Source organism: Homarus americanus, unplaced genomic scaffold (genome assembly GCF_018991925.1).
Source record: "Homarus americanus isolate GMGI-L3 unplaced genomic scaffold, GMGI_Hamer_2.0 scaffold30124, whole genome shotgun sequence".
In the NCBI taxonomy this organism is placed as follows: Eukaryota; Metazoa; Arthropoda; class Malacostraca; order Decapoda; family Nephropidae; genus Homarus; species Homarus americanus.
Genome location: NW_024738030.1, coordinates 182,257 through 206,074, shown reverse-complemented (window position 1 = coordinate 206,074; position 23,818 = coordinate 182,257). Strand labels below are relative to the sequence as shown.

Genomic DNA, 23,818 nt, shown 5'->3' with positions numbered 1-23,818 from the left:
TGTCCATTGAATCGTTATCATTGTGACAACATAGAAATATGGCAAATTAAGTACTCATTGTAAGTGTTAAGATGAGACTAATTACATAGCTATGATTGTTATGTAAATATATATTGGATTAAAAATTTATGTATGATTTATTTGAAATACTAAAATGAATTGTATTCAACAGGTTTGACCGAATTATAATGTTCGAGTTTAACGTGAAGAGTCTGATTAACCTTTAAACGCCCGGAAGGCTCTTACAACCACAATACAGTACGAGAATAAACCACTGTAGGTGTGCATTATACACTACTCACTTTCCTTCTAAAGGTAACAGGGTAGGTGGACCAAGGTCTACCAGTGGATGGGTTGTATACGGATTTTTCTAAGATGTTTGACATGTCCCACATGCACGACTAGCCTCTAAGATCCAGACACAAGGAATCACAGGCAATATATTGAAATGACTGTGCAGTTGGCTCAAAGGGTGGTATTAAATAGGGAAAATTCAATTGAGAAAAATGTTCTGTCCTTGGACCCACCCTATTTGTGACCTACATTAATGACATAGATGACAGTATATTACCATATTGTCAAGATTGTGGACAACCCAAAGATATTTGGGAAGGCACCAAGTCAAGATGATGTCACAATCATGCAAAAAGATCTGCTGGAGCTGTGCAAATGGTTGCATGACTGGCATAGGCTTTATATCATTATATAATGTAAGACTCTGCATGTAGGGTACAACAACCCTAATCACAACACTTTCATGGACACTGTTGACAAGGAACAGATCTAGGCATTGTGATAAACCAACCACTGAAGGCAGCACAACAAGTGGGGGCAGCAATGAAAAAAGCTAACCAAGATTTAAGAATTATAAGTCGGACCTTCAAATATAAAGCCAAGAAGAGGCTCCTTCAACCTTATAAGTATCACGTAGGTCCCCATTTGAATTACTGTATTTAGGCACAGAAACTCTACCCCCTGAAAGACTTAACATTCATATAAATGGTGCAACACAGAGTGACTAAAATGATTCCTGAACTACATCATCTCAATTATCCACGTAGACTGAGCGCCTAAGGACTAACAACTCTTCGAACAAGACACAAAATGGGGTCCGACTAATTACCCAAATGTAGCCAAATATAGCCGGAATGAAGTCAAATAATGGTCCTAGATGAATAAATCGGACTGCCAATCACTTCTCGACTAGTATTTGGTGTCAGAAAGTCACACAAAAATGGAAAACTTACTTTAATCTGAGTTAATAGATCGCGTGCATGTACCGACGGAGCGAGGAATTACCCAAATGTAGTCGCAATGAAGTCAAATAATGGTCCTAGATGAATAAATCGGACTGTCAATCACTTCTCGACTAGTATTTGGTGTCACAAAGTCACAAAAAATTGGTAAACTTAATTTAATCTGAGTTAATAGATCGAGTGCATGTACCTAACCTAACCTAACCTAACCTCGACTAGTATTTGGTGTCACGAAGTCAAAAAAAAATTGGTAAACTTAATTTAATCTGAGTTAATAAATCAAGTGCATGTACCTAACCTAACCTAACCTAACCTAACCTAATCTAATCTAATCTAACCTAACCTAACCTAACCTAACCTAACACAACACAACTCAGATTAAATTAAGTTTACCAATTTTTTGTGACTTTATGACACCAAATAATAATCGAGAAGTGATTCACAGCCCGAATTACGCTTGTACGACCATCATTTGACTTCATTGCGGCTACATTTGGCTACATTTGGGTAATTAGTCGGACCGCACAAAATGGTATATCTCATAGGGACATTAAAAGTCATGAATGGGAAGGAAAATGTTAACCTGGGCCATTTCTTATGATGTTCTGCATCACCAACACGAGGGGACATTACTAATAAGTTCACCAAGTTATCGTGCAGGACAAATATAGGGAAATATTTCTTCACACAGAGGCTGGTAGACTTATGGAACAGTCTACCAGCTCAAACCGTGGAATCGAGAGAACAGAACTGGGTTTCAAAACTGCCCTATACAAGAATATGAAGAACAATGGCGGGATCCTACACAGGCCACTATGATATGGTGAAATTTGAGGCATTTTCTGAACATGCGATGATACGGCCGCATCGGCGCTATGCAGCCCTGACAGGTTAGTCCTTATAATAACCAAAATCTGAAATGCCTATTGGGATAAAAACGAATTTTAACCCTTTTAATTTTTGTCAATTCACCAAATCGTCGACGGCAACGAATTATTTCTTACAACAAACACCAATATAAACTACACTAATACCAAGGTAACATAATAAATAAAATGGCGGAGTTTATCTTCACAATTACCTTTCCATAAAGTATCTTCACCTAAATTTCCACTTGATGACGAAATAAAACTCTCAGTAACTACTTGGGTTGACAAACTACCATGGCGGTGGTAAACCAACTCTCTAACATCACGTGTAACTTAATTATGAAAATAAAAATACCAACAATTTACTCACAACAGAGGACAGTAGCGACATAAGCTTGTGTTTGAATAACTTGACATAAAAATACTAAAAATTGAATCACCACACAACAGCCAGTCACTTCAGGTCCTTCCCTCACGGCTCACTCAGGCAAATGGCTTGTTGGTGACGTCACATTTGTGTGTTATACCAAGGAAGGAATATATAGAGAAACTTGTACTACATTCAATTAACGTTCAGCCCCTGACAGCTGCGCCATCTCTTGACTTAATTTTGTCATGAATATTTAAGGTCATCATAGAAAACGAGTTATTGTCTAGAGAACGAGCATGTCTTTCGCGTAGACTCCTGTCATAAGCTATATACATATTTATTCTTAGCAGCCATTGCAGAAATATACATGATTGTCTGCTAATACATTTTTAATTATTCACGAACAATGATGTTCCTCAAATAAAAGAAGAGGCAATACCATGTTGTACAGCACATGAAATAACAAAAATAAGGGACTTAAGTAGATAAATATAAGTTAAGAAAACATCAAAGCAATGGGCAGGTAGACTTATTCTTCATGATGTCCACAACAAATAGAAAACAGTAATAAAAAGACTAAGTTTCAGCTTTCAGTCTTGAAAATATATATAATTCAGGGTGGATAAGGCCGAAATACATTACATGTTTGAATGTTCTGATAAGAATCACACACACACACACACACACTATAATCTTTAAACTTTGTGATAGTTGACAACTGCAATAAAGCTGGGTGGAAAAGTTAAATTAAAACCAGAGAAGAAAAAAGGGAGAAATACATATTCTATTTGGTTTGTGTTGTCAATAAAGTGAGATACTGTATAGTGTATATCCATCCCATTTATATTGTTGTAAAATAAACATATGCAGTACAGCCTCAAGCAATAATACATTAGCATCCCAACTTGAAAAACAATGTAATCTAAACCTACAACCCAGAATGCAGCCACTGTACCACGTAGGTATAAGTGCAGGCAACTGTACATCAGTGATAAAATCAATTAAATTCTTACCTGGATGTGGTACACTTTTCGTATTTTGGTTCAGCTTACCTGGGCTTTCATGTAATGTACTGTACTAATCAATCCTACTGTACTTATCTCAATAGTGTCCTGTAATGTATTCTTTTCCTTCATATTTTCTAAGTACTGCATGTGGATTAACAAGACATAAGCAACGCAGAATGTATACAATGTACCATTTATATATCTGCTCACGAGGATAATTTGGTGCACAAACGTCAAGGTTCTGGACTTTATTAAGCATACTGTATCGTCATTTAGTGCCTGGCAGACTGATCAAGGACTTATGCAACTGGCATTAGTGTGCAATGAACTATTAAATCTGCAGCAGCCTGGTCTTGACACACACACACACACACACACCAGAGCTTGCCTTTAACATGTTGTGTGTGGTATTTAACATGTGCTACCACATGTAGTGTATGGTATTTAACATGTGCTGCCACATGTAGTGTGTGGTATTTAACATATGCTACCACATCTAGTGTGTGGTATTTAACATGTGCTACCACTTAGTGTGTGGTATTTAACATGTGCTACCACATCTAGTGTGTGGTATTTAACATGTGCTACCAAATGTAGTATGTGGTATTTAACATGTGCTACCACATGTAGTGTGGGACGTGGGACGAAATGAACAACTTGTGTCACGAGGCTGGAGGTCAACTAGCCAAGGTTGACACCGACAACTTCATGTATTACCTAATTCAGTACATCATAGAGAATGGTGAGTCATATAATAAGAAACTTTATTAAGAATATGATCAACTGCAGGAGATGACATCATCATAATGGTGAAACACGACTTTGATGCGGATAAACAGAGAAATGAACAAAATCACAAAAGAACCTGGTCATCTACTTAATCATGTCAGTATCCTCGGCTTATTCTGATCCCAAAGTTTACTCAAATCTAAATTTGCCCTAAAAATCTAGATTCCTCATGAGCAAAACATCCTTGTACGACAGCACTTTGTTGTAATGTTGTTACTGCACTTCAATTGCGCGTTTGGACATACGTAAGAAGATTGAACAAGAAAGATGAGAGAAAATGATGTATAAATTATTGAAAACCTTGGTTCATCAACAGTTTATAGTGTTTTTTAGTTTCTTTGAGTTATACTTTTAGCCAATCCCTCACTAGTCGGGAATCGAACCCTGGTTCTCTGCGTGTGAACAGGGATCACGTGCTATAAGGACTGATGAGAAAATTATATGTAACCTGGTGTTTCCTAACTGGATTCGGTAAAATGCTACTCCAACCACACAGTTGGCACGGGCAATCCCCAGTGGAGGTTCACGGTGCCTAACAAGCACGATGAACAGGCTTTGTGTTGAATATAACAAAGCATAGGATTGCTTTTGTTGTCCTTGCGGTGCGGTGGTAGCAATTCCTGTTCACAGAGAGGTCCAAGGTTCGATTCCCAACTAATGAGGCATGTTTGTATGTGGAAGTACGAGTGCTATATGGACTCGTGTAATTCACATCTTCAGGGGTGAGTAATACTTGACAAGGCTAATATAGACAGTAGATGAGAGTGAGATCTAGTCCCTAAGGGACAACAGGTGTCCACAATATTCAAGTTAAAGGGGAGTGACCCAACCCTTACTAATCTTCTTAATCACAAAATTACCATGCCATTACTAAGCACTTTCGTGTAATTCACATCTTTAGGGGTGGGTAAAGATCAAGGAGTAAATATTGACAAGGCTAATGTATACAGTAAAGGAGATCAAATCCCTAGGGACAGAAGGTGTCCGTATTCAGATCAAATGGTAAGATGACCCAACCCTTTCACCTGGTTACAAATCTTCTTAATCACATAATTGTCCAGTTTGTACATACCAATACTCAAATTCATGTTGACAGATATATAAGAACCACTTCACAGTCAAATTTGAGTGTTTTGGACACCAGAGACTATCATGAAAAACGGGAAGATTTCAGCATAGAAAACGGGGAAATTTTGTCATAGAACACAGAAAGTTGTCATAAACAAAATGGGAGGATTACATCATAGAAAATGGGAAGATTAGATCATAAAAAACGGGAGGATTTCAGCAACGAATAAGAGAAATTTTCATCATGGAAAATGGGAAGATTTGATCATATGTATTTTAGTTATGACTGTGATATTCTATTACAGTATTGCCCTCTCACTTCCCAATTACTGTATATGACCTACTGGAAGACATTGAAAGATTATAAGAAACATTAAATACATCTGGTAAACTTGCATTAGTGCTAGTAGAGAATGATCATTGTGTGAAGTCCTTAGTTTTTGCCATTGTCCTCTGAAGTTCCGGAACTCTAGATCTCAACAACCCCATCCATCTTTTCTACAGTCTGTCCCTTTATCCTCTTTTTTTTCTTATAAAGAACTGATTTTCTTGGTGCCTCTGATGCCTTCTCAGGTCTGGACCACCATCACTACTGGATTGGCGCCTCGGACTCGGAGGTTGAGGATGACTATCGTTGGCTTGATGGGAGTAAAGTGAAAAGAGGAACTCCATTCTGGGGCTACTATAATGACGAGCAGCAGCCTACTTCTGGCACAGACTTGAACTGTGTCTACATGAGCCATACCAACTTCTTCTATTTTTATAACTATGATTGTGAAGGTTCTTTTCCTGCTATATGTGAACAGGTCAACTAATCTCGGCACCATTATCTTCACTGTAATACTGGGAAGAAAGAAACTCAAGTGTATTTTCATCGACATTACCAGTACTGTATATTAAATCTTAACTCACATAATAATAATGCATAACAAATACCCTGTATTAAATATTTGTACCTATGTTATATTTTGTAAAAGAAAAATATATGCATCACACTACATATGCAAGGACCTGCTGGTTGTATAAAAAAGTACTGTCATATGAGCCAAATGCTGCACCAAGGGATCTCTGTACCACATATTGGAAGCTCAATGGACAAACTTTACATGTACCAGTCATCATGTGTAAACAAGTCTCCTGAGCCTTCATTTCCAGCTACCATACTGTAAGTTCAATCAATATTATAGTAAAATGGACACGAATTGACAATTTGTTTAGTGCATGGTATTGCTATGATCAACCCTATGTTAGATGATAAAAAAAAGAAAAAAGATCCAGGGTGATTAGGTATATAGTAATTACGGCCAGTCAGGTTGTTTTGATTAATGGTGCCACAGTATGCATGTAATATCCAAGTTACACATAAACAGGGTGTCTACTGGTCTGGAAAATCTAGAAAAGGCAAGGAATTTTATTTGGGATTGGAAAAGCCAGGGAATTTTACAAATAAATCTGGAATTTTATATAAATTCAGTTCAACTTCAAAATATTGTTATTTTGACAGCAATCTTACCATAAATTAATGCTATATTGTATATTAAGTAAATAGTTAAACTTTTAGGAACAAATTCCAGTAAATAGTCCACTCCAATTGTTTGTGTACCTATCACACATCATGTTAGCATTCAGCTAATCAAATATTACAAGTTATACCTACTAATTCTGCAATGAATATTGTCAAAGATGAATTGTTCTTATAATTAAGTGACTTTATTTAAGTTGGTTATTCCACATATTTATCATCAGTCATATAGGTGGATCATGAGTGTGATTTTTCAAATTTGTTGGAATTCCGACTTTTTTTTGGAATATCCAAGTTGATCTAAGTGAATAGCGCAAATCCGAAGAGAAAAATATGAATTGGGGGGAAAGGGGGGGGGGGTCGAGGTCTTTGCCAATGTTCATCACAAGGCCTAATAATCATCCAGATCATAGCTGGTTAGATAAAATAGTCAGTCTGGTAGCCAGTGGCAATTATAATCTTTTAATTTCCCAATACTATACAGTTGGGTCTCACTTTACGCGGTTAATATAACCCACAGGGTACCGCGGAAAGCGAGAAACGCGTAAAGTGAACAACATAACATATGGGATTAATTGAAATAGAGACCGGGCCGGCCCCCAAACTCCACTTTTTGACGACACACAACTATGTTGTAGTAAAAATATTATCTTAACTTTATGATGGTATGCACACACAATTAATAATTAAGAGAAATATCAATAATATTAGATTTTTTAACACTTACATTAGTAGAAAAGATGGCTGGGCACACGGGGGATGGGCGGTTGGTTCCGAGGGCAGAGGGCAGATGGCCCTCACCTGTATATCACTTGTCACCATCCACCGAGAGGCTTGCCTCTTTTTGTCAAACCCCTCAAAGTCCATATAAGTCCACATCCTCACTATAATTATCACTATCACTGACTTGGGCCGGCTGTGGTGGGTGACGGGTGAAGAACTGGTAATGTTTTGAGGACTGGGCGACCTTGTGCGCACCATGCTCGCGCCGCTTACACAACATGGCGGAGGGCGGGAGAGATGACGGGAGGTTTGGATCCAAAAATGGCGCGGCTCGCCAACCGCTCTCCGCGTAAAGGGGTACACGCACCGCGGAATGTGAGCATCCTGGGTTCCGGCAGGGCACCGTGGAAACGCGGAATGTGGGACCACGTAAAGTGAGGGTTGACTGTATACATATTATTGAAAACCTTTAAATTTGTTTGCCATAGTAAATAACGAATTAATGTACCTTTAAAAGGCCCCTGGGGGCTCCACCGCCCCTAGAAATTCCTATGTCCTCTCGGTTCACCCAACACTAAAACGGAGACGTGAAAGATAATACAGTACTGTAAGCAGTAGAAGGTTCAACATTCACACCCGACACTTTGCATGGCCCCTGGGAAAGGACTGGAGTTAGTGGTGCACTGTACAATGAGTCAAAACCTAAGATAAAACATTTTTGCTAAAGCTACTTTGTTCAAATTTCAGCTTACCTCAAAAAATGCCTGAGATGTTACCTAGACAAGCAAGTAAACAAACAATAAATGAAACAAACACCTCTGGCATGTGATTCAGCTGGCACACTGAGGTAGAATGGAGGTGGTGTACAGCAGGGGAAAAGTTTGGACCAATGAAAAAAAATTGGAATCACAGATTTATTGTCATAAAATGGGAACAAAAACACGTCTAGCAACATTAATGGACATGCTGAGTACTATTTATTTATTTGTTTATGAAAATTACTTCGGCGAAAAGTTAACAACAGAAGTTCTCGAGGGTGTTTGGGTGCATCTTGCTGTAGTATGCCTGGAACAGTGGTCGACTGATTAAAAGAATTCACTAAAAACAGGATTGACAGAGGCATACTATTCTACTCCTCAGATCTCTATAAGGTAAATTATGTGAAAATACATTTGGAAATAAATAGTTTGTCACATCTTCAGAATGGAATTCAGGTTTTGCATCTCACGGTCACTTGCAAAAGTATATTTGAGGGCTGCTGTGTGTTACGAAGAGACAAAAACAAAACAAAGGTTAGGTCATTTTAGGTCAAGGACACAAAGTTACTCAGTAAGGACACGTAATGATCTGTTATAATAAACCCTGTATGATCACTTTACCACTATTAATGATTTCTGAACCACTCACAGTTTGATCTTTATAACTATTGATAGCCATATAATGTACAGTAGCTCATCTATGGGCAGAGAATACGATACAGTACAATACTTTGACATACTAGATAACAATTTATAATAGAGACAGCTTACAGTATGAATTTTACTGAAATTCACCAGTAATAAACTCAAGTATCAATTACCTACACATTGTGTACTGTACAATTAATCAAGACAAACCTCTACACAAACTCACCAGTAAGACCTGGTCTCTCAAACTAAGAATGAAAAAAAAAAAATTAACTAACAAACATCGTTGAAACTACAGTAGTCAAATTTATTCCACTACACTTATTAAAGGATATCTTAGTTTTCAGGAACTTGATAAGATGTGCAGACAATGTAGAGGCCTATTGGAACATATATGTACTATACTACCATGACCAAAATCAACAGGGTTCATCACCTATGTATGTAGAGCTTCTGTATAAATGTTACTTTTTTGCCAGAAATTTCTCAAAAGACATATGAATGAAAAGCACCATGACCACATCTCCCTGTACTGTATATAAGTTTAATGTTACATTTTACATTGTAAAGAGATCAGTCATACTGTATAGTAAATCTGGCTACACATCCTTGTTTTAGTCGTTTTTAATATCAAACTCATTTACAGGATTTACGTTAATGACTCCATTAATTACCATATTACACCAGGCAGCTTATCGGGGCTTTGTGGAGTGGTCGGGTGAAGTGGTCCACCCAAGTGCAACAGCACTATAAATTATAATCTGTTTGTACTCGAGTCTGCATCAGCTGGTGAGTCACCCGTCAGACATTGATGGAAACACTGTATTGAACACTCCGAGACAGTTTTGTTTTATGATTACAGTAATTTGAAATATCAGCAGAGTACTGTAGACAGCACCTTGTTCAATATTGTACCGGTAAAATTATCAATGTCAGACATGCTCAATGGCCTAACTTATTTAGCATAACACTACAAAAAGACCTGTAATGAATTCCTCTGTATACTTAAGATCATAACGTGTCCCACAGGAATAGAACAATATAAAGCATAAGTTAGAAAATAAGGCAGTACTGTAAATTCAACTTGCAACTTGTACATAAACAGATCATGATAGTAAATGCAGGTACAGTATTGTTAATTACCTAAAGTATCTAGTTAAAACCTTGTTAACTAAAATTGTTTTTCTGGATACCTTAAATATTTACAAACAAATTCATGAAAACAAAAGATGACCATTTTTGTTTGATTATTACACTGAAACATTGTCTTCTTCAACATATTGGATAAATAGCAGTATGCACAAATAGTAGTAATGAATCATATTGGGTTACAGTTGGTCATTTGCTCTTCACTTTATCGTCTTGGCCACTTGTCAGCTTATTAGCCGGTCGGGCTTGATAAGGGAAGACTTCAGAGCATCCATATGGTATTTTTGGGTGTGGCATCAGGGAGCTAGTCGGGGAAATATTTGAGTCACATTCATAAGCCCGTGTACTACGAGGACTGTTTAACTGAACCAATGAATCTCTCAACACAAACAAGTACAGTAAATATAATATGAAACCCTACAGCAACTAATTATGTTGTCATTACTAACTTTTACAACAGCAAAATATGTTTTTAATACAGCCTTGACATGTTACTGTACCATAAAATACTTGAACATGAAGATACAACCTAACCATCCACGGGAGTGAATCTGAGACCACCAGATAGTTCTCTTCTATTTCATCTTCTACAGCAGAAGTTTAATTTCTCCTTTACATTTGTCATATTTAATGTGTCATGTATCTCTCATAGGTCAATCAATACTACAGTTGCCCGGTGTAGTCCCTGGACATCCCCAGGTTGCTTCTTACCATCCGCCCCGACACACAGTACTGTATTACATTTGGTAAATCTCGTGTGTACCAGCGATGAGATGCCACCTTTGTTTCACCCTCTGGAGCAACGTTACCGACAGAAACACCACTTTGTTAACTTATACAGGTATAACATCTGTCAAAATAAATCAGACTAAAATGTACATTAAAAGCTAATTCTGAACTTTATCAATACCTGTAGCTACTGTATACAGGTAAAACATAATACAGTACATACTAATACAGTTGTTCTAAAAAACATCTTTACAAATAATCAGTGAGAAACTAAGTATCATTAAAAAAAATTTATCATTATATAAATTGTCTCTACAAGTGAAACCTCCCTACTGTGAGTGGGAGATTAATAAATTGTTTTCAAAGCTTTTAATACAGTACACAATTCTGTCTCAACTTCCCACGTTGCTCGAGTTAAAATATTAATATAAAAATTACCCAGATACCGTATACCCTTAAACAACTAAGCATGCCAAGTACGGATGAACCTCAACACTGGAAAGTTTAAGCAGTCATAAAAACACCCCAACAGTACAAAATGTTGCTTCAAGGCTGAAACTTGTTGAAATACCATGACAACTTTCTCCAACACTGAAATAACATAAAGTACTCACTGGAACTAACCCTAAGGCTTTATAATTTTGGATTCCAAATTCTCTTAAAATATTCCTTCCTGTTTAGTGTCACCATGTTGCATAAAATAGAGATGATAATTGTTAATAATTAGGATAAAATTGTAAAAATTGTGAATGAGTTAAGTAAATATGTAGAAGTTGAAAAGACTGTGCTAAGACATTCATCAACAGCCTCTGACACACCCACTGCTCTGCCTTCTTGATTACACTAAACAAGGGAACCAATAAGTAGTGATAACATACGTCAGCACAGGCCGGGCCGGTGTGGTGTGCTCAGATTACATTGTGCTGAAAATGTTCTGGGTGTATGCAGGTCAATCAAAACATCATCGAAGGCTTGAGGCGTGCTGAGATTACCCCTCGGAATAAAAGGTAAGGTTATATTAGGTTAGGTTACATTAGGTTTTGATCATACCACACATGACCAAAATATTTCCAGCACACCGCACCAGGTTATAAGTTCTCTCAGTAAGTCGAGTCAATCAGTAGCAGCAGTATTCATAGAGCTGACAGACCCAGTTAAAAAAAATAATCCAATTCAAACCTTACGACTAAGCATGTCACTCTCACAGTCCAATTTTAAACCAAGTTCACTTCTGTATGCATCAAAACATTTCAAGTCTTATAAAATGTAATTGACTACAGTACTGTATAAACTTTTTAATAAGATAAAATTGACAAGACAATTTAAATACATTACAGTAAGTCCTCATTTAACGTTGCCCCAGATAACGTTGTTTCTTTATAACGTCACTATTCTTTAGATACCCATGATTCAGATAACGCCCCGCTGATTCAGTATAACGTCATCACAGACTACTTTGTACGGCGCATCACTTGCAGAGCGTCACAGGGTCCCCAGTCTTTGTTAGGCTTCCAAGAGCCCATCAAGTGCTACTGATGCTAGTGTTGTGAAGAAGCAACATAAGATCATTAGCCTTACTATGAAAATGGAGGTTTTAAACCATTTTGAGAAAGGTGAACGTGCGGTGGACATTGCTGCTGCGCTAGGTCTAACCCCCACAACAGTGCGTACTATCTGGACCACCACACACTCACTCCACCACCTCCACCCATCACTGAGTACAATACAAAATGATTTAGTTTATTTATATATCTACCATTCTCTATAAAAATGGCATTGAATTTCTGTATATGTAATGTATTTTATGGGGCAAAGGGAGGCTGGGGAACCATAACTCCCGTATTTGATTAATTTCTTATGGGAACATTGATCCCGTTAACGTCGTGGTTTTCAGGATCGGAACCACCACTTTAAGTGCGGACTTACTGTAGTTCTAAGTAAATTATGCATTACAATATTTACTCTCCAACAAAGTGTACCATAATGTATTGGTTATATTATGCTTCATGACTTATGCTTTGTTGTCAGGTGTCCGAGTTGGCCATTGTTTTACATTATGCATTATTATTATTGTGAGAAAAATACCACATGTTGAAAAATACCCAAAACATGACTACAAAACCTTATTTTTTTACCAACACCTCTATCTTGATTTGGCATGTTGATTGAATGTGTCATGCCCATTATTATTCTAAAGCAAATGTCAATAATCCAAAATAACCTGACCTACTCTAACCACCAAAGGGTAGTTTTGGTTAGGTCAGGTTAGATTAGGTTAAGTTGATACGATTTGTCTGAAATAAATTAAAAGGTTTAGTGGACTGTTGACAGTTTACATTGAACATTTTGCATCTGGTGTTGATAAGAAATTACCACAATACTTCACAGTTCATCACACTTCATACATTACTGAACTGAGTTAATGATTGTAACATACAAGTACAGTAGCAAAATATATGTCTGATTTAGGCATTACACCACATACAATACTCTAACCTGGTAAAACAATTATTCTCTTTTAGACTAATATAACTGACACAGGATACAAGGCCAAGTATACATTATAATCAAGAAATGCAGATGAGTAACTTAGCCTCACGTGAAAAATTTCTTAACGAGATGAGAACAGTGAATGGTCCTAACAAATACCTTGCTACAATGTCTTTATTATCTCTTTACAATGGTCTTAATATATATATATATATTTCCATCACCGCACACAAGTTCCTGACGTCAGCTGAAGTGGTACGAGTAATAATGTAGTGAAAGGTTAAAACTGGAGTGCTAGATTGATTTATAATAAAATATATCTTGACCTCTATAAACACATCATCTCTGACAACCTATCAGCCCGACAAAATCCCTTAGATACAGTATTGGTGATCGACCGTCTTCCTCTATAAGTCTGTCCTAACACATTTTACAGTCAAAGAGTTTGTGGTGAAAGGCTTGATATTCTCATTAGAAAATAAAGCTGTCTGTTACTATCTCTCAGTTTTAGATTAACATAACAATTCATTCATCTTTTGTTTTAACTTTAACTCTAAAAATATAAAATTAGATTACATACAAAAAATAATAAGAGTACAGTACTGTATATACTGTAGTAAAAGTGAAAATAAAATAAGAGTTTCTGACAGTCACAAACTAATATTGAATATGAGACCAAACTGTCATCAAAATGAAGGTTCCATTACGAAAAAATATTGATGACATAAATTCCAGTACTGTGCACCACATAAAACTGTACACTTATACCAACTGTCTTTACTAGCGTAACGTAACCATCACCAACAGATTGATCTACACGCTCTTCACCAATACTGTCAACCAGTCTCACTCACACCTACATCTTAGACAATCACCAATTGTGTGTACATCAATATTCCTTATACCAACTGTCTTTACTAGCGTAACGTAACCATCACCAACAGATTGATCTACACGCTCTTCACCAATACTGTCAACCAGTCTCACTCACACCTACATCTTAGACAATCACCAATTGTGTGTACATCAATATTCCTTATTACAAGATTTGTTCAGTTTCATTGTCTGAACTGACATCATGGCTGTTCTAAGATGTATTGTGCAATGAAATTCACTGCTTTTAAATGCACTTGTGAATTAGCTTAAGTTAAAAATTATTATCTGCTGAATTCATCTTTGTTACTCTTAGGACAAAAAGGGAATAATATTACAAGGCAATAGTCCTCATCCACAGTGAAGTAAACCAGTGTGATCATTCCACCATTGCCTCGGATCTCACACAAGTAAGTAAACAAGATGCCAGAGAAAGAAACATGTAAAACTATTCAACACAGACACGACACAAGGGGCCCAAATTTTTAAAGCAGCTTCGCTGTTCCATTCACTGCGGTACATGAAAGCTTCTAGATGACCTAATATCTCGATTGTTAACGATGAGCATTACTTAAGAACTTGGACCTGTGCTGCAGCATTGGAGTTGATATTCTTACATGCAACTAAGCAACTTGACTATTATCTGTAGTGGACAGGATATGGCTGGACTACACTAAGGGAGTTGAGGAGGGTCACACCAAAGATTGATGGGGAGTGACAGTCAGCAGGTACGTCACAACTGGGATGGTCATATTTCATCACAAAGAAGAACTCGGAAGAAATTATAACATTTGGGAGATGTAATTAATTATAATAAACAGACATTTAAATACAAGCCTTTGATCCATTGTTTATTTATCTCCAAGTACTTGTAGAACATTATCAGCGGGCAGCCCGTCATGCTGATGCTGTAGGCAGAGGTCGCTGAACCCACGTAGATGTTCAGCCACTGTTCTGCTTACACTATATACACACGAATGGATTATCTTCTGAAGGAGAATAATACCAACACACTCCAAAGATTCTCACTTACTGTATGCCCTTATGTCAGAATCTTATCTTCAGGTAATTACAGTGAATTTAATTCCAATATTCTAACCCTTACAGTCTATATATTAAATATATTTAGGGTTATTTTTGCAGATCTGTAAACTGAGTAAATGTTACACGTGTGAGAAATCTGAATGGTAAATAACATTGGAAATCCGGTAAAAGTTTTCATGATTGGCTGCTCCTGATGGTACTGATAAATATTAAGGTAAACAAACTACAGTCAATAAATTCTTATGGTCATAAAAATGGTAAAAACAAAGTTCTTGGAATCTAAAAGATGGGTTTGTAAAATGGTATGGATCATGACAGCAATTAAAAATAATAATCTTGAACTAGGATAAGCTTGATAACCACTTGTATTGTCACAAAAGGTTTGATTTTGAAGTATACTCAAGTAGTAAGGGTGCTGGGGAATACTTTGGACCTGGCTCCCATAACACTTCCCCCTGCATCTGGGAAGATGGGGCATTCAGGACGAGGGGTCACTGTTCCGTCTGAATTTATCTGAAGGGGGTATAACAACATGTTCCGCGGTGTTGGGGTATCACCAGGTTCAAGATAGACACGGAGGGATTGTTCGGCCAGTGAATGCACGGTTCTCACACATTCAACAGAGCTTGGATCAGCATCTACCGGTGCCTCTTCACCCAAGTGCTCGGCCCACAATGAGCGGCGGAACATACTTACATCTCCTTGAGCAAGAGTATTGCCTGATCCAGTATGCATGGGCTGGTAAGAGCCAGTTGCAATCTCGGTGTCACGGTTGCCACTCAGCGAACGGTCGTTGATGTTAGCAGAGCCTACAATGATGTATTCGTCATCAAAAATGGCCATTTTTGAGTGAACGTAGATCATGAGGCGACGGTTAGCAAAGGCCAAAGTCATTGAGGGGTCTTCTGGAGCCACGAGCTCTGAGGGGACAGCCTCGGGAGATTCCTTCTTGCCCAAACACAGGAAAAGAAGATAGTCTTGAGGATGGGCGTCAATTCCGGCCTGCTTGATGGCTGCTGCCACACGGCTGTACATCATCTGCATGGTGCGCAGCTGCCAGTGAAGGATCTCCTGTGTCACCTGCAACATGATGGATTTTGGTTTAATTCTGCTCACTAAGTTGTACGTCTTAAATTCTTTAAGAAACATGCCTAATTTAAAGTCGCTGCAATATCATTAAAACCTAATTCCTGCGCATACAATGACCAACCATGAAAACTATTTTGCTTTAACACATATTACACTGTGGTTGAAATGCTGTATAGCAGTGTCAGTAACTTCTAGGACCTATACATTATTTGACAATGATTATATCAGGAACAGGAACTCTTTAATGAGTTCCTGTTTTCTTCTCAATGACATCCTGCATCACTGATTAAAATATGTATGCATTCAAAATCAGCATTTACCCACACTCAAGGGAGAGGTTTTAAATTGTTATATTTGTGTCCATGATACACAACTGAAGTGAACTTAATAAAGTGTCCACAGGGGAAAAAAATCTCACCTTGTCCGCTGGTTTACCCTCAGGGAACATTGGGATACAGATGTAGGCAACAAAGCGCTCCCCGTCCTTGATCTTCTCTTCAATCTTGGTGGCAATCTCCAAGGGTACAAGATTACCGGCCTTGGCATCACGGCACTCAGGCCACATGTGACTGCTTCCTATGAAATACTGATTCTCGATGTAGATGCAGCGCCGTGCCCGTCTGATGTTGTGGATGTAAGCACGATGAAGGCTGTTGTCAAATGCACGGCCCTTCTTCTTGGTTAGTCCCGTAACAGTTGACCAATCAAACTCAGCTGAGTCAGAGTTGATCGAACGGAATATTTGGACATTCCAGCGGTCAGGGGCGGTTGACGTGTAGTCCATGACGATGCCATCCATCTGATTTAGAGGGATAATGGACTCCATGTGATCTGCTGCTTGTTTACGCCATCGCTGTAAGAAGTTCATCAAGACGTCGTGAGCAGCAGGGCCTTCCACACGAGAGTGAATATCATGCCAGGGCTCGCGTGGACCACTGGCACTGGTGAGAGTAGGAAACACGCGATTTCGGAAGTCATTCTTGTGTTCTCGGACAAGCGTGCTAAACAGCGGGTGACGAGGAGAGTCGTACCGGCCACCTGTCAGGTCCAGGCCTCCAACAAAAGCGACCACCTTTTTCTTACCTGGCATCTCTTCTATTGGTGCATCAGCAATGACACACTTCTGATGGTGAGTGTAGCACAATGATGTGAAGGTTGTCTTGGTGGAGAACATGTCCTTTGAGTGACGGTCCCGGGGAGCCAGCACAACCACAACAGGAGTTCCCCTAAAGAAATTTAAAGTCTCTTCATCCTCAGTGCTCATTGCACCAGTTTTACGCAAGTCATTTGAAGTTATCTCATCCCACAAGAGAAGGCGAACTCGTACACCTTCAAAAGCTTTCTGCTTTAACATCTCACCAAGGGGGCGATTGTCTTCCCCATCCTCTCTCAGTAGAGCAATTTTGGCACTCACACTCCAGCCAACAATGTAGATGAACTGAGTGGCTTCCATGATGGTGGTGTAAATATCCTTCCAGGTACTGCGTGGCAGGTAAGGGTTGCCGTAGTTGTCGGTGAGACTAAGCGGAAGGGATGGGCAGTGGGTATCTTGGTAAAGCCTCACTTCGTTGTCTTTACGGAGGGGGAAGAGACAATCTGGTACTTCATACGAGTGTTGAACAGCATGTTTGGGTTGATAAATCACAGACAGGGTAATAGTTCCAGCTCTTTTGTTCTTGTTTTCCCGCAGGAGGTCATAGGTGCCACTCACGCCATTCTCCATTGTCAAGGTATTCACTGGAAATGAGACGGATCCTATCTGCTCTGATGAGATAAAATCCTTGTCCCGTACAGTGAAGGTAATGGATGACACATCGTGACAAACATCCACTCGGAAGTTCTCGTCCCAAACTGGGCTGAGGTCATTGTCGATGACCTGGGTGGTGGCAACTTTCCAGGGTTCCCCATCAACATCCTCCAAACTCACCACAACGAAAGGATCTGACACATCCTTCTTGCTGATGCTGAGGATAGAGCTGTCCAGATTGGGCAGGTTGTTGGCACACGCCAGTTTCAGGTCTAATACACCGTGGAGGAACGCCATGTCGCCAAATGAGTTTACGTAATCAGTTGTGTCACCGTACCTGGGGATTTTTCTTGTCATACGCTCTTTAAGTTCACTGGCCTTGGTCCACGCGCGGTCTCCAAAACTTGGATCCGTTTGGTTTGTTGTTGGAGTAAACGATGCTGCTACTTTAAGGGTACCAGCCTGAAAGCCTTTAACATTTACTAGGGGAAGTTCAGCTTTTTGAGATGATGAGCTGTCTACAAAAGTGTGCACTGGGAGAATACAGCTTCCAATAGTTTCTGATGATAGCAAGTCTCTGTCTTTCACTGTAAATCTCAACCCTGCTACGTCTTGACTAACGTCAGCAGCTACTTTAAAATACCACTTTGGGTTGAGACAATCATCTATGGTGAATGTTTTGCCTATCTTAAAGAGTCCACCACTACCAGTCTGCACCTCGATGAGACAGTAAGGGTCGCTCTTGTCCTCCGGACGCAGAACGTTCTGGTCGAGGTTAGGGAGGTTACACGCCTCCACTACCACCACCTCGAGGCGACCACACAGCACCACCATGATGCCGGGGCTACGCTGATGATGCTGACACAAGACATACTGACGACTGGCTGGAGATGCTCACCCAACTCGACGCTAAACCGACCCACCTGAAATACATTACTCATGTTAGAAATATGTAAATATTGAGGTGCTTTTAAAAGAACATCCTCAATGCAGAAATAACATAAGCTGTCACACATGACTTTAAAAAATGGCCAAAAATTCTTGCTATAAATTCATAATACCCACTACCATCACAACACTGTTTACAATGCAGACTATAGGAACATACAGTACACACTTACAGGCTTAAGTATAAATGATTCAATCAAACAAATACTACACAGGCTAACACCAACCCATTGGTTAACTTTAATGTTACTAAAGAAACAGAGTGTGTGTGTGTGAGGGGGACATCAATCACGACAGTAGCCTAAATCTTGCTCTTAAATAAACCACACCGAAAACACCTGTTTATTAATGGCTCCCCGGAGATCAGTCAGCTTCCGGCGGTAATCTATTGCTTAGCCTCAGGGGGGTAAATAAAACTGAGTGAACCTTACATATTAAGGTACGTTCATGCTACCTTATTTGCACGACTCATTGTTAGGTGACAAAGGGCCGTAATAAAGGACACCAACCACTGTGTAAGGTGCTGGGGAGGCCATATACCCTGCTTGTGTTTAGGGGAACATAATGATGCTCTCTGTTCTTACGGCAGCAGAATAAGGTTCCTTGGGGGCTATCTGGGAGGAGGGAAGGGACGAGAGCTGCCTGTAGATGATGGTGTGGTGGTGATGTTGGTGGTGGTGGGATGTGTTGGAGGTGAAGGTAGTGGTGGTGGGATGTGTTGGAGGTGATGGTAGTGGTGTTAAGTTGGTGGTGGTGGTGATAATGACTATGCTGGGATCTCATAGATGATTAACGATGATGATGATGATAGTACTTCACCCTTTAGTAATACATGAGAATACGGTGACATGCTGATGGTGAAGATTCTATTACATTGGTGCTAGTATATGGTGTTGGTGAAGATGATATAATGTAGATGGTGAAGGTGGTGAAGATAGTGATGGTGATGATGGGTTTTGTTGATGACTTAGATTGTGATAATGATGATGATGTTGAAGATAGTGTTGGTGAGGATGCTGAAGGAGGTGGTGTATACAGTGATGGTGAGGATAGTGCAGATAGTGATGGAGAAAGAAAACTCCATTAGGTACACGAGCCAGGGGAGTAGAGTCTCCTGGGACTATACAACACACAGTGAACACACCCATTTAGAGTGGACTTCCTCTGTAGGGAAGCTCTCTCTCTCTTGTGAGCAATTTTGTTATTTCTTGATATTATTTGTTGTTCCTTAGCTATTTGAATTAATTCTTGGATATTTTGGTTAATTCTTGGCTACATTGGGATAATTCTTGGTTATACTGTATTTGGTAAATTTTTGGGCATACAGGTTGGGTGACGGTGCATGTTCTTTCAAACTGAAATATCTGTATTAGGTGAGAATACCAAGCCTATTACCGAGTATTTTGTCATCGGATATTCGTATCATCAAACGGAGTGGAATAAATGTGAATATTCTTTGGGATATATATATAAAGCACGCGGACTTCTACATATAATCAACACCTCACCCCGCTAATGGGCTAATGAAATATATATGGATCCTAGTGTTTCGAAGCCGGATTTGGTAAAACGTTACTCTGACCACTTAAGTGATACGGGTAGTCCCCATTAGAGGTTCACGGCGCCATAAGCTCGTTGAACAGGCTTTGTGTGAAATATAACAAAGTCTAGGACTGATTTTAGTGTCCTGGTGGTCAAGAGGTAGTGTTCCCCCGGTCACAGTCGTGGGTTCAAATCCTGGCGGGGTGAGGTGTTGATTATATGTAGAAGTCCGCGTGCTTTATTGGGCTAATGAAAAAAATAAAAAAAAAAATAAAATATATACAGCACTCCCACTTTTTCATATTCCCTCTCTCTTGCATGGGTGGGAACACATGTTTATAGCGAGGCTCACTTGTTTATGTGCCCGCCTAACACGATGTAATATATTCGGAATTTCCCTCCCGTGACAAATACAAATTCATAATCTCGAATTCACAATTTTTACCCCACAAAATACTGTCATATATACAGTATAGGTACAGGTAAAATCATTTCACACATATAACACAATACAGTAACAGGTTTTTGGGTAAATATCATGAATTTCTGCAGATACATTAAAGTCTTGTGAAGAGGATATAAATAATGTTTTACGGAGCAACCTTCTTATAACGAAACCTTTATAGAAGTCTGTGTTCGTACCGAGAAAGAATAAATTGATTAAAATTGATTAACATTTGTAGACGTAGCAAGTCGTGTTATTGTTCACATTACCATTAAGCTACAGCTCCACAGTTTTTATAAATCATAACATCGCTATTCTATTAACTATACAAAAACTCTACATTGACAATAATATAAGAAAAAATATAAGAAAAAATGTTAAATAAACAAGAGGCAGATTAGATACTCTCCCATGTTTTTGTTCCAAGGTTATATATTTTTCTTTATAAATATGTTAATGGTAATACAACAGAGGTACAAATGCGGGTTAAATGGATTACAGGGGGGGGGGGAACTGTCAAAGACTCGACTCTTTACTGTTACACGATCAATTAATTTTTACAGGCTAGGGTGAGAGGTGGTGAGGCAGAGCGTGACGTAATTGGTGGTATTGGGAGGGTGGTGTGACGGGAATGGCAGTGGGGTGGGGTTAATGTAACTGGGGTCAAAATGGAGTTTGTTAATTACTGAGGAAGATACAAAGTGAATTAAGTTTGATCGGTTGTAACAATATGATAGTCGGATGCATGTATGTATAAATTAAATGTTCCTGTCCCATACGGTGATCATATTAAGCAAAACATCGACTTATTAATTCACATTTTTGTGACCTGACCCTTTGACCTCCGACCTAAAAATGTTACACACTGAGAATTTACATATTCACCTCTACCTAATTAAATCTGAAGTACGTAAGGTCTGGTTAGATTAGAATAGATTTGGTTCAGTTGTATTTGCACTGAGCCCCATTAGAATTGGGGCCACATTACGACAAGGAGGCCCATTAAGACGAGGGGTCTATTAGGACTAGGGGCCCATTAAGACGAGGGGCCCATTAACACTAGGGGCCCATTAAGACTAGGGGGCCCGAATGAGCTCCCTGCAAGTCCTGATGTTGACTGTGTGAGTTGACGACACGAGTTTAAATGACTTTCAGGAGAGTACCACATTAATGAGAGAGAGAGAGAGAGAGAGAGAGAGAGAGAGAGAGAGAGACCTCACTCTCTCTTCCCTCCTCGTACATTTCTGGACTCTCTCTCTCTCTCTCAAAAACACCTAAACTTGATATTCCGTTCAGTAATATTGAATTTATCACACAGGTCAAGGCGGGATGGTAAGGACAGCGGTCACTAGGTCAGACGAGGCTGCGGTGGTGGTGAGGGAGAGGTGGTGGTGGTGAGGGAGAGGTGGTGGTGGTGAGGGAGAGGTGGTGCTGGTGAGGGAGAGGGGATGATGGTGAGGGAGAAGAAGGAAATGGGGGACAATAAGATAATCAGGACATACACACACACAGACAACAAAGAACGAACAAACGAACGAGTGAGTGAGAGAGAAACCGAACATTCACGCCACAACAAGCAGGGGTCACTACACTAATCCTGACACACGCGACACAGGATGTCCCCGAGGCGCTCAACAAGACTTGGTAGGGGGGTCGAACTCAGAACCACAGGAGGACGAGCAGTGTGGGTCCTCTGTATACTTATGGACATATACTGATATATTGTAACACGCTCCAAAAGGTTAGACAATATAACACAGTGGACGAAGGATTTTGACAAACCTAACGAGAAAACAGGAGTCGCAGTTTATTTTGAAATTCATCGGACACCTCTGTAAAGATACTGTTTTAGGGTGTGTATAGTTGTGTATTTTTGTAAGGAGAATCATAAGTTATCTGGATGTATGTTCCTTATAATTATAGTACCCAACCTAATGTGACCCAACTTGACCTTGACATTCGGGCATTTAGTTTATGTTTTGTTACTTTGTTATGACCTTTCTGTGTCTGGTAGCGTCAGGTTAGGTTAGGTTGTAAGGTCAGGTCAGGTTATCAGGACAGGCCAGGTCAGGTCAAAATGAAGTGTATTCTTGTTATCCAGGAAGCGAAAATTTCCTCACTATTTTCGCTTAATCTTTCGCGAGTTAATTCCGGGTAACTGGTGACCACTTTCCCCCGTGAGCGAGAGGAGGAGGTCGCTAATGAAGGAGAGGGTGAAGGGAGAACGGGAGGAGGAGGAGGCGTTGGTAGAAGAGGGAGAAGGAAAAGGAGGAAGAGTGGGTAGGAGGAGGAAGAAGAACTTAAGACACGAGAATTTGATATCCATGTCATAAAATCTCTCTCTCTCTCTCTCTCCCCTGCAGTTGACACCATCATCAGTCTTAATCACAAAACTTGGCCCACCTCCCAAAATTTGCTTGATAAAACACACACTCTCTCTCTTTCTCTCTCTATTTACCTATATCTCTCTCCATCCATCAACACCGCTCTCTACCACACACTCCTTCCCCTCGTTTCTGTCTCCAACAAGATCCTCCAGCACGCTCCAAGCCTTCCAATACCTCTCCCCCTGCAACACACACACCTCCTCCAAAACCTTCCAACACCACCATCTCCCCTATCCCCAACCCCGTTTCCTTTATAATCTACACCCGACAGCCTCCTACATCTCCCTCGGTCCCGACAGCTTTACTACTCACACAGTTGTGCTCATTACGCCTCAAGACCCACGAGCGGGTACCTCCATGGTCTC

At 39.5% G+C, this 23,818-nt stretch overlaps 2 protein-coding genes across 3 annotated transcripts in view; one reads left to right on the top strand and one right to left on the bottom strand.

Moving 5' to 3' along the window:
• Positions 1-837: 837 nt before the first annotated feature.
• LOC121873652 (C-type lectin domain family 4 member F-like) lies at positions 838-6,174 on the top strand. The gene is made up of 3 exons (XM_042377301.1): positions 838-927; positions 4,133-4,244; positions 5,933-6,174. Exons 1-3 carry the CDS (start codon positions 838-840, stop codon positions 6,172-6,174), a joined length of 444 nt encoding a protein of 147 aa, XP_042233235.1.
• Positions 6,175-15,088: 8,914 nt separating this feature from the next.
• The window catches only part of LOC121873651 (phospholipase D gamma 1-like), a 35,976-nt gene continuing 27,246 nt past the window's right edge, over positions 15,089-23,818 (bottom strand). For both annotated transcript variants that reach the window (XM_042377299.1, XM_042377300.1), the window contains 2 exons: positions 16,803-19,054; positions 15,089-16,375 (listed from right to left, as the gene is read on the bottom strand). In XM_042377299.1, coding sequence (XP_042233233.1) covers positions 15,695-16,375; positions 16,803-18,965 — 2,844 coding nt within the window. In that variant the 5' untranslated portion in view covers positions 18,966-19,054 and the 3' untranslated portion in view covers positions 15,089-15,694. The remainder of the gene's footprint in view (positions 16,376-16,802; positions 19,055-23,818) is intronic.

Excerpts from the sequence above, each read along its gene's own strand:
- LOC121873652 (XM_042377301.1), top strand. The coding sequence starts at position 838 with ATGAAAAAAGCTAACCAAGATTTAAGAATTATAAGTCGGACCTTCAAA. Across the intron at positions 928-4,132 it reads TTCAACCTTATAAGTATCAC|TGTGGGACGTGGGACGAAAT; the intron begins GTAGGTCCCCAT and ends TACCACATGTAG. Across the intron at positions 4,245-5,932 it reads TCAGTACATCATAGAGAATG|GTCTGGACCACCATCACTAC; the intron begins GTGAGTCATATA and ends ATGCCTTCTCAG.